This window comes from Panthera leo, chromosome A1 (genome assembly GCF_018350215.1).
Source record: "Panthera leo isolate Ple1 chromosome A1, P.leo_Ple1_pat1.1, whole genome shotgun sequence".
Lineage (NCBI taxonomy): Eukaryota > Metazoa > Chordata > Mammalia > Carnivora > Felidae > Panthera > Panthera leo.
In genome coordinates, this window is record NC_056679.1 from 177,267,952 (window position 1) to 177,279,106 (window position 11,155).

The 11,155-nt window shown below is 45.7% G+C and overlaps 1 protein-coding gene across 1 annotated transcript; it reads right to left on the reverse strand.

Annotated features, from left to right (window-relative positions):
- Window positions 1-3,404: 3,404 nt before the first annotated feature.
- SMIM23 (small integral membrane protein 23) lies at window positions 3,405-9,861 on the reverse strand. Its single transcript, XM_042907271.1, has 4 exons — window positions 9,690-9,861; window positions 4,296-4,347; window positions 4,028-4,095; window positions 3,405-3,745 (listed from the first exon to the last, which is right to left on the reverse strand). The coding sequence occupies exons 1-4, from the start codon at window positions 9,777-9,779 to the stop codon at window positions 3,533-3,535; spliced, it is 423 nt and encodes a 140-aa protein (XP_042763205.1). The 5' UTR covers window positions 9,780-9,861; the 3' UTR covers window positions 3,405-3,532.
- Window positions 9,862-11,155: the final 1,294 nt, after the last annotated feature.

Here is an 11,155-nt window from a genome sequence, read left to right on the forward strand (position 1 = left end):
ATTCTTAGCAATTATATTCAGCTTTTGAATGTTTGCCTCACACAATTCTGCTTCCCTGATATTGGCTCTGGGGGCTCTGAGGTACAAGGGTTGCCATCACTCTCTCTCTCTGCCACATTTGTGACCACCTTGGGAAATATGAGGTCATTACACATGGTCCAGAGTCACTCATCAGGAAGGATCCCAGGCTGTTTCTCGTATAAGGAAGTTCCATCCTGGCATATTTGATTCCCCCTTCCCCCTTCTGCCACAGCTGATTGGAGCAGGAGTGGTCACCCCAAGGCCATCCAATCCAAAGGCTGGTAGACACAGATCCTGACTCAAGACAGGAAACTCCAGCCAATGAAATGAGTCAGTCACATCCCATCCACCCCCTTTGGAGCTTGATCTGGGAAATGCAGACAGAATCATATGGTCACTGGAAGTTTGGAAGGTCATGAGAAAGGGAGAGGCCTTGTGGGCTCAGGAGCAAATCAGAGTTAGGAGGACTCAGAGGCAGAAGTGCTGAGCTGAAGAGGGGATGGTTAGAGTGGTGCTCAAGGAAGCCACTGGAAGCAGGAAGAGATGGGGCAGACACACAAAGAAAAGCAGAGACCCAGAGAGTGGCCAGGTCAAGGTAAAGGTGGAATGCTAGAGGGAAGCTCCCAGAGTCTTGCAGCAGGGGCTCCTGGAGCACCTTGGTGGATGCTTTGGGTTCTTGAAGCCCTTCCTGGTCCAGATTCCAGGATCCCAGGTTATGGTATGCCCCTGATTTCCATGAGATTTCTGACTCCTGTGTTGTTGTGCCACAACAAACCCTCATTGCCTGAGCCACCCCGAATGGCTTGCTACCCTTATGGGCTCACAAGTCGACATACCAAAAGTAATTACCACCAGTGGGCTGCAGCCCCACACCAGCATGGGCCGTTTCTGTTAGGCTCTGTGTGTGGGTGCGTGGGGGTGATGCATAAGAGCTTTCAGGGTGTGATGCCTCTCTTCAAATGCTCTGCTAATATCCACAGGGGTGGTTGCATTCCTCAGGGATCTAGCTCTGTTTTCTTTTTTTCACGTATCCCCCAATTTTATGTACATGTATGTTTTATAAAAACATTCATAACCGTATCATATATAAACTATAAATATACGTAATATCTAAATATAAACACACACCCATATGTTATAGGTACAGTACAGTTGCAACTTCGATGGGGGTTAGAGTCTGCGGTGTGTGTTAAGCCAAGGCTGTATACAGTCAGAATCATGCCTGAGAACCCTCTCAACACCTGTAGAGCATATGTACATGATTTGGGGTCTGGAACTACAGCTTTATAGTAATAGTAAAGATAAGTGCAGAGAAATGCCAATATGAGACCTTCCTGCAGAGTGCTTGCTGAAGTAATTGCAAACAAGGAAAACAGATTCTGGTTTCCCAGCCCCTGCTGAATGTTCAAAGTGGCAAAACTGTGACCATAACTTGTAAAGACATTTTCCTTCCCAAGCGGCCACCGAATAATTTCTCCTGGCAAACGAATCGCCGTGACATTCCCTGTAAGTCAGATATTCTAGGAGACGATTTTTATTGCGACCCTCATGACTTTCCAAAGATTTGAGGTAGTTCTGGTAATTGGCACATAGATAATAGCTCCAGTAAACTAGAAAACAAACCCGAAAAATCATAGAAAGGGTCAAATAATGAAAAAAAAATGAAGCTGATATCATTCCCACAATGGACAACTGAACTCTGAACTTCCTGAAGTCAAGGGAAAAAGGGAAAATCCTAGGGGCGCCTGGGTGGCTCAGTTGGTTAAGCGTCCAACTTCGGCTCAGATCATGATCTCACAGTTCGTGGGTTTGAGCTCTATGTCGGGCTCTGTGCTGACAGCTCAGAGCCTGGAGCCTGCTTCGGATTCTGTGTCTCCCTCTGTCTCTGCCCCTCCCCTGCTCACGCTCTGTCTCTATCTCTCAAAAATAAATAAACGTTAAAAAAATAAAAAAAAAAGAAAGGGAAAATCCTAGATAAGAATTATCATTGTTTAATCAAAGTCATCAAGATTAAAAGTCACTTGTAATTTCATCACAGTGATATTCTTATTTTACTTGTAGACACTGTATTCCAGTGTCTCTGTAAGCAAAATAATAGGTAATTTTATTTTAAAAATATTCGAATAGGCAAAACATTCACATAGTCTGAAAATAAAAAAGTGTGAAAAGTTTCGCTCTCATCCTGGTCATACATTTGCCCATTTCAATTCCCCCCAACCACTCCCGCCCCGTTTTGTATCCTACTAGTTTTTTTTTTTTTTTTTTTTTTAACATTTATTTATTTTTGAGACAGAGAGAGAGCATGAACAGGGGAGGGTCAGAGAAAGAAGGAGACACAGAATCTGAAACAGGCTCCAGGCTCTGAGCTGTCAGCACAGAGCCCGACGCGGGGCTCGAACCCACAGACCGCGAGATCATGACCTGAGCCGAAGTCGGATGCCCGACTGAGCCACCCAGGCGCCCCTGTATCCTACTAGTTTTTATGCACATTCGGTAACATCGTCATCATCATCATCATCAACAAAATACAGATTCTTATTCCCAGGCTCTTCTTATACCTTGATTTCTTTCATTTAACAACCTTTCTTGTAGACTTTTCCATATCAGTAGAAAAGCTCCCTCATTCTCTTTCATACCTACAGGGGCCTAATTTACCTAAATTTACCTAATTTAACCTGGGACCTATGGATAATCATTTAGGTTGTTTCCTTTGTTTTGCTATTCTAAACGAGGCTAGGAGAGTAACATTACGTACATGTAATTTCGCACATGTATGTATATGTGTTGTAAGTGTATATTTCAATATAATATATATGTTATATAAAATTATATAATGCTATAACTATGACAAGTATATATAAAGAATATATATGATAAATATATATTTCACACATTTATAGGAGATAAATCCCTGAGGCAGATTGCTGGGTCAAATGGTAAATGCATTTGTGAATTTCATAGCTGTCACCACATGGCCCTGCACAGGGGTTTTGACAATTGATGCTGCTAGAAGCGGGGCCAGAGGGTTGAGCTGCCACATAACATCTATATACTCCAGAACCAGACTCGTCTCGCTAAGTTCCGGGGAGGAAGGAAAAGGAGTGAAAGAAAGGAAGACCTATCTATCAGGCACTCTACATATACACCCTCATGATGCTGTGAGGCAAATTTGTGACCCTGATTTTTCCTCATGAGGCACTTTTGTCTGAGCGAGGTTAGGGAATTTGTGCCGGATCTCGGGGAAGTGGGCAAGGGTTCTGCCCCGGAAGCTGGCTTGGTTCTTGTACCCCGGAGTCCTGGTGCCCTGGAGGCTATCTCAGCAGGGCCCTGGTGTCCTTCTGATGGCATTCGTTCGTGAACCAGCCGTGGTGCCAGCAAAGTTCTCAGGGTCTCAGGTATTTTATTGTCTTGCCTGCTTTGAAATTCCAGTGTCACAGCTCAGCTCTTGTCAGCTGGCAAGCCTTCCCCCGGCTGTCACTTGGCGTCCTCCCCAGGGTCCAGCCCCGGGCCCTCACAAATCGTTCTTGAAGTTGGAGCAGGGATCCTCCGGGTGCCCCTCTCCCAGAAGGGCATCCAACCATCCCTCCAGGTCCTGTACCAGCTGCTCCAACTCCTGCACCTCTTTTTCTAGCTTCTCCAAGAAAACGTGCAAGTGTTCCTTCAGCCAGGTCCTGATGACCTTTATTGGCTCTTCTGCGGGTTCATCGGTCTGGTATTCAAATCCCTGAAAGGCAGATATCAAAATTGCATCTTGAGCTTTTTCATGTAGGATGCACCCCCCCCCACCCCCCACCCCACCCCTGTGCTCCTTGCCACTGGTTTCAAAAAGCTTTCTGAGCCTTTGCAGGGTTTCTGTCTGGAGTGACTATCCCCACCTTCTCCACCTGGCCAGCTCCTAATTATCGATCCTTCAAGATCCAGCTCGCCAGTGACACCTCTGGGAAGCCTTCCCGGATTTCCTCAGCCAAGCTTGACATCCCCTCAGTACCTTTCCTGAATATGTTACCTGGGAAGCCACAGGATTCTGGGGATAGTTACATTCTCTGATCCTTTCTGACACCTCCCAGCTTCTTCCTGAAACAGGCACGAACATCACCCCTTAACAAGGGCAAGTGAGCAGTAGTTGAAATGAACATGTTCGGTCCTCCCAGTGGGTGAACGAGGTAGGAGAAGGCAGGATGTGGAGGCCTCGTTGGCATGCGGCCGTCTCCACAACACCCCTCCCGACCCCGTGTGGACTCGGCTCCTCCTTTCTGAGATTTCGGAATGCTCACCTGACATTCCTGTGCCCACGTACAGGACCAAGATCAGCAACGCCAACAGCGTCTGGGGGCAAGAGGAGGAGGAAGGAGGTGACTTTCTTGGGGGACAGCAGGCATCCCTGCTTCCCTCACAGAGGGCTAGGCACGGGGGTGCTATAAGATCGTTTTTAGAGCTCAACTTTTTACTTTACCCTTATCTTAACTTTATCCACGTCATGCATGCTTATCACACAACCCCCAAACATTGCAAAAGCCGGTAACATGGCAGCCTCCTGCCATTCCATTGGTGTTTTTCCTCCCTTCTGCCTGCTGAGAAGGCCCACCTCTCTTCTCAGTCTTGCCTTGCTTTTTTTTTTACATTTTTGCTCTACATGATCTTTAAAAGGAATCAACCTTATTGTGGTATACTTCACAGGCAGTAAAAGGCACACATTTTAAATGTATGGTTTGGTGAATTTTGACACGTCTACACCTGTGGACTATCATCCCACTCAAGAGAAAGAACATTTCCATCATCCCAGCACGTTCCCTTATGTCCTTCTATAGTCTGTTGCCTCCTTGCCCTCACCATGCCAGAGGTATCCACTAATGTGCTGTGTCACTATGGAGTAGTTTTGCCTGTTCCGAAACTTCAAATGAATGGAAACTCATAGTCTGTACTCTTTTGTGGTAAGCTACTTTTTTTTTAATGTTTATTTTTGAGAGACAGAGAGAGACAGAGTGCGAGTGGGGGAGGGGCAGAGAGAGAGGGAGACACAGAATCGGAAGCAGGCTCCAGGCTCTGAGCCGTCAGCACAGAGCCAGACGCAGGGCTCAAACTCAAGGACCGCAAGATCATGCCCTGAGCTGAGGTGGGACACTTAACCGACTGAGCCACCCAGGCGCCCCTGTGGTAAGCTACTTCTGCGCAACATAATGCTTCTGAGGTGTCTCCATGTTTTTGTGTTCCCTGCTATTGATGAGTAATATCATCTTGTGTGAATATGGTGCAGTTTATCTCTTCACCTATTGATGGACCTTGGGCTCCTTCTAGTTTCTGACTATCATGAATAAAACTGCTGTGAACACCTTGGATACGCCTCTTTGTGTGGACATGTGTTCTCATTCTGCTTGGGGCAGTACCCAGAAATGCAAATGCTGGGTCATATGGCGAGTGTATGTTTAATTTGATAAGAAACCACCAAACTGTTTTCCATGGATTGGTACCAATTTCCATTTCTACCAGCAACACGAGGATTCGTGTGGAGCAGAGATGCTCCACATCTCTGTCAGTAATCTTCTTCATGTTAGGCATTCCACTGGTTGTGTGGTAATATCTCAAGCTAGTTTTTACCTGCATTTCCCCAATGATTAATGGTGTTGTCTTAGTCCATTTGCACTGCTGTAACGAAGTATCACAGAGCCGGTGGCTTATAAACAACAGAAATTTCTTATAGTTCTAGAGGCTGTAAGTTCAGGATCAGGGGGGCAGTAGGGTCGGGGTCTGGTGAGGGCGCTCTTCTGGGTTGTAAGCAGCCATTTTCTCATCGTATCCTCATGTGGCAGACAGCAGAGAGAGCTCTCTGGGGTCTTTTTTTAATAAGGGCCCTAATCATCACCCAAAGATCCCAACTCCTAATACCATCATTTTGGGAGTTAGGATTTCAACATAGGAATTTGGTGGGGGAGGGACGTAAGCATTTAGTCCATAACAGATGTTGAGCATCTTTTCATGTGCTTACTGATCATAATTCACACATCTTACTTTGTGGATGTCTATTAAAAACTCTTTGCTCATTTTTGTTGTTGTTGAGCAGTTGTCTTCGTATTAAATTATAGTTCTTTATGTGTTTTGGATATACAGTTTTTTTTCAGATGTTTGTATTGTGACTACAAAGTCAAAGTCTGTGGCTTGCCTTCTCGTTTTCTTACCAGTGTCTTAGAAAATTAAACGGTTTCAATTTTTTTTAAGTTTATTTATTTTTGAGAGAGAGAGAGATAGAGAGAGAGAGAGCGTGCTAGTGGGGGAGGGACAGAGAAAGAGGGAGACACAGAATCCGAAGCAGGCTCCAGGCTCTGAGCTGTCAGCACAGAGCCTGACGTGGGGCTCGAACCCAGGAACTGCGAGATCATGAGCTGAAGTTGGACGCTTAACTCACTGAGCCACCCAGGCGCCCCATAAACGGTTTCAATATTGATGAAGTTCAAATCATCAAATATATTCCCTTTATGGTTGTGCCTTTTGTGCGCAGTCTAAAAAATTTTGTCGAACTCGAGGTTGTGAAGATTCTCTCCTCTGTCTTCTAGACATTTTATTGCTTTAGCTTTCCAGTTAGGTATATGGTCCATTGTGAACCTCCAGCACCGCTGGGTTTCCAGTATCTCTGCTCTGCTCCCAACTGCATAGCAGCCACTCTGCGGAGAGCAGCTAATTTAGCCCTTGGCATGCACATCCCCGCCCCCTCAGCCAGGGAGTCATGGGGCTCCCCTTGGTGCACAGCTCTCCTCCCTCTCCAGGGCCGTGTTCTCTAGAGCCCAGCTGCTTTAGCTGTCCCACACTGGGCAGCTCAGTGGGGACTGCTGTGCGTGCTTGGGCTCTGCTTCTCGGTGCAGCAGCCTCTGGGAAAGAGGCGAGGCTATCACGAGTTTTCCTTTTCTCAGGGATGGCACTCTTGTGCTGCCTGTTACCCCTCCCCTGAAAATAGCTGCTTTGTAGATATCGACAGTTTTGTGGTTTCTTACGATGGGAGGGCTAGCTTTGCCCCAGCTACTGTGTTAAGGCTGCAAGTGGAAGTCTAATCATAGCGTTTTAGTGCAGGCTGGAGGGAAGGAGCTGCCTGGAGGCAACATCGCTTGCTGATGCTTGGGTCAGCCCACGATCATTTAGGAGATTCTGGTGGATGTGCCAGGATTAGGAGAGGAGACAGGGGCCTTTTAGAGAAGTGGGAGAAGAGAGAGGCCGAGTCTGAGTCTGGGAGGGGCCTGGCGCCCGCTCTTGGTGGCTTTGTGGTGTGTCTGGGCAGGCCTTAGCCCAGGGAGTTCAGAGACACCTGCTTTCAACAGACAATGTGAGCTGCGACAGTGATGGTGTCAGGGACAAGCAGAAGTCGACAAAGGATTAAGACAAACACAGTATTGACTGACATGGAACTTTCCTCGACTCATTAGATGTGGGCTGAGTCAGATTTAATTTGACTTGAAATAATATATTTCTTACTTACCCGAGTTCACGAAGCAAGATTTAGACCTGCTACCACAACAAGGAAGATAAAAGATTTGCATAATTTCCCTCTCCCCCAGATAGTTTTCTTTATATATACTAGTAACTATATTATTATTATGATTAACTTTAAAAATAAAAATAAATTACAAAGCATCAATCTGGCTGAGTCTTACAGTCTTACAGACACTGACAAGGGAAAGAGGCCAGGCGTAAAGGTACACACCGACAGATTCCGTTCACGTGAAATTCAAGAACACACAAAACTCTACGATGGTAGAGATCAGAGATCTTGGTTATGGGGGGGGGGGGCGTGAGATGGGAGGGGCCTGAAGGAGGCTTCTGGGGTACTGGAAATGGAAATGTTCCATTGCTTGATGTGGGGGACGATACCTGGGTGTGTGCATTCAATGTAAAGATCATTGCATTTTACACTTAAGTTTAGGGGGCTTTTTCTTTTATAGTTTATTTTTTATTTTTTTAAATGTTTTTATTTATTTTTGAGACAGAGAGAGACAGAGCATGAGCAGGGAGGGGCAGAGAGAGAGAGGGAGACACAGAATCCAAAGCAGGCTCCAGGCTCTGAGCTGTCAGCCCAGAGCCCAACGCGGGGCTCAAACTCATGGACCGCGAGATTGTGACCTGAGCCGAAGTCGGACGCTTAACCGACTGAGCCACCCAGGCGCTAGGGGGCTTTTTCTTAACAGTGTTCCCTGGGAATCTTTCTACAGACACACAGAATTATCTCATTCTTTGTAATGGCTGATGCTCAATGCTCTGATATTTCTTTAACAGCCCCTCTGTCCATGTACTTTACAGAACAATGCCTTCCCCAGTACACTTGCTGTTGGGTTTTTATTTTGTGCTGTTTGGAGACTAAGGGGGGAACAGGGGCAGGATTAAGTTTTAGCTCTTCTCCCGTGTTGCCTTGGGGCCTGAGCCAAATCGTTTCTTCTCTCTGAGCCTCAACTGCTTCATCTGTAAAATGGATTCTGAAGTATACTGAAAGGTCTTTCAAAAACAAAAGCTGGGGCTCGGTGTTTGATTGGTCTGGGAAATGCTGTGGTCAACAAAGTGAATTCCTTTGCAGAACTTCTCAGAGCCTTCATTATGTGAATGAGCAGTGTCAATCTCCAAGAGGGGACAAGAAAGAGTATTGGCATTCCTTGAATGGCAGAACTCTTTTGGAGATTTTTCTCAAAGAGCCTTCCCGGGGCTTGGTATTTGTGGGACTCTTGTTAGGAAAAGCTGCAGCATGATGGGATCCCATAAGGCCCCATCTTGCTGTGAGGTCCAGCACAAAGGAGGCGTTGGAGCATGTATATCAAATGAACAAGTGAACAAATCTTTTGGAAACATATAGAGATCGGTCGTCCATTGCTCTGCTTACGATCCTTCAATGGCTTAAACAAACCAACAAACCAACAAACCAACAAACCTTTAATGGCCTCTTATGAATCTCAGAATAAAATCCCATCCCTTTCCGTGGTGTGCATGATCGGGCCCAGCTGACCTCCCCAGCCTTCTTTTATATGCCTCCCTCACTTCCCCACCTGGGAGGCAACGGAGTGCAGGGTAAACTTGCTAAGAGTTCTGAAATCAGATGGACCTGGCTTCAAATCCTGGTAGATCGTGGCTATATGGTCTTTTTGCCTTTCTGAGCCTCGGTTTACCCATCTGTGAATGAAGCTGTTAATAGCTGCCTCTCAGGAATGCTGTAAGTCATGAAAGAGAGAGGGGGGTGGAAGCACCAGGCTGTGCATAGTAAGTGATAACATTTCCCATTTTGACAAAGTTCTACATGAGGTTGAATTTCAGTCCTAAGAACAAATACTCCGGGAGGTCTATAATTCAGATGTATCCTATTTATTTTAAGTCGTTCATTCACTCATTCATTCATTCAGCTACTAATACGAACCAAGCACCACTGTAGGCACTAGGGATATAGTAGGAAACTAAATGAAAAACCCAGCCCTTCTGGAGTGCACGTTATGCTGGCGGTGCTGGGGATGAAGTTAGAGAGTCAGTCAGTAGTGGCTTCAGGGACGGAGAACCCAAGCACCCATGCTGTGTTCAACCAGGTCGGGCTCCAGGGAGAGTCCGGCTGAAATTCAGCCTCTTCTGACTTTGAGGGCCTTACAGTCTGTCTGGAGTGTCAAAGGGACCCCAGATGGGAGGAAGGCAGCCTGCGTCTGGTCTGGCCTCACCTGTTTCTTGTCCTCACAGCGACTGCCCCTTCTCCTTTCAAGAATCTCGGCTGCCACTCGCCCCCTGCTGCCCACCTGTTCGATCACCATGGCCTCAGGTCAGGCTGCCTGGGTGCAGCAAGGTACCCCCACCTGCCGGGCAGAGGGGCACCCTCCTCCTTCCTGGCCTCTGGTCACCAGGCATCAAACACTGAGTTCTGATGTCATAGAAGGTGGGAGACAGCAAGGCCCCCACCTCGTCACCACCCTGATTTTTATTCCTACCTCTCACATTTTTTTTCATAGAAATGTAAAAAACAAAGATCAGGAAAAACAAAAGCATCAAAATATTGTGTTTCAGGATGGCGATTTTTCAGATTTTTTTCTCCTATATTTTCAAATCTTTAATAAAATATGAGTTTTAAAATACAAATCAATAAAAGTTTTCACCGAAACTTTTATTGAGATAGTTGTAAATACACATGCAGTAGTAAGAAATAATACGGGGGGTCCACTGTACCTTATACCCAGTTTCCCCCTGGAATCCCCTAGATCCCCAGTATCCCCAAGATACTGCCATTGACCCAATCTACCAATCTTATTCAGACCCCTCCAGTCTTACTTGCACTCATTTTGTACGTGTATTTAATTCTAAGTATTTGCCACGTGTGTGGGTGTCTGTATCCATCCTTACAGTCAAGATGCAGCAGAATTTCGAGATTCCAGAAGCATAGTGGACGCCCACTGTCCTTTCCACTGTCCCCACCTCCTGGCAACCACTCATCTGTTCTCCACTTCTAAGATGTTGTCTTTTCAAAACTGGAATATCAACTAGTATGCTATCTTTGGATGTGGGCTTTCTTGGGCTTCGCATCGTTCTCTGGAGATTCATCCAGATTGGTGAAGCATCATTAGTTAGTTCCTCTTTAGTGCCCCATGGCATGCATGTGTTTGTTTAACTGTTCACCCCCTGAAGGACATCCGGGCTAGTTCTAATTACTGGCTCTTCAGAATAAGCTGATATGGGCATTTTTGTACAGTTCTTGTGTGAACCTAAGTTTTCGTTTCTCTGGGATGCCTAAGATGCACACTGCTGAGCTTTATGGTAATTGCTTAATAGTTTTGTAAGAAACTGTCAAACTGTTTTCTAGAATGGCTGTACCGTTTCACATTCCCATTAGCAATGTATGAACAATACGGTTTCTCCTCAACCTCACCAGCTCTTGGTGTTTCCATTATTTTTTATTTTGGACATTTTGATAGGTAGATAGTGATCTCATTGTGGTTTTAATTTGCATTTTCCTAATAGTTAATGATATTGAGCTTTTACCATGTGCTTATTTGCCATCTGTATCTCCTTTTCAGTAAAATCTCTGTTCATGTCTCCTGCCCATTTTCTAAGTGGATTGGTTCTTTTTACACTTGAGTTTTGAGAGTTATTATTCTTTAATTAATTTGTTTATTTTGAGAGAGAGAGAGAGAGAGAG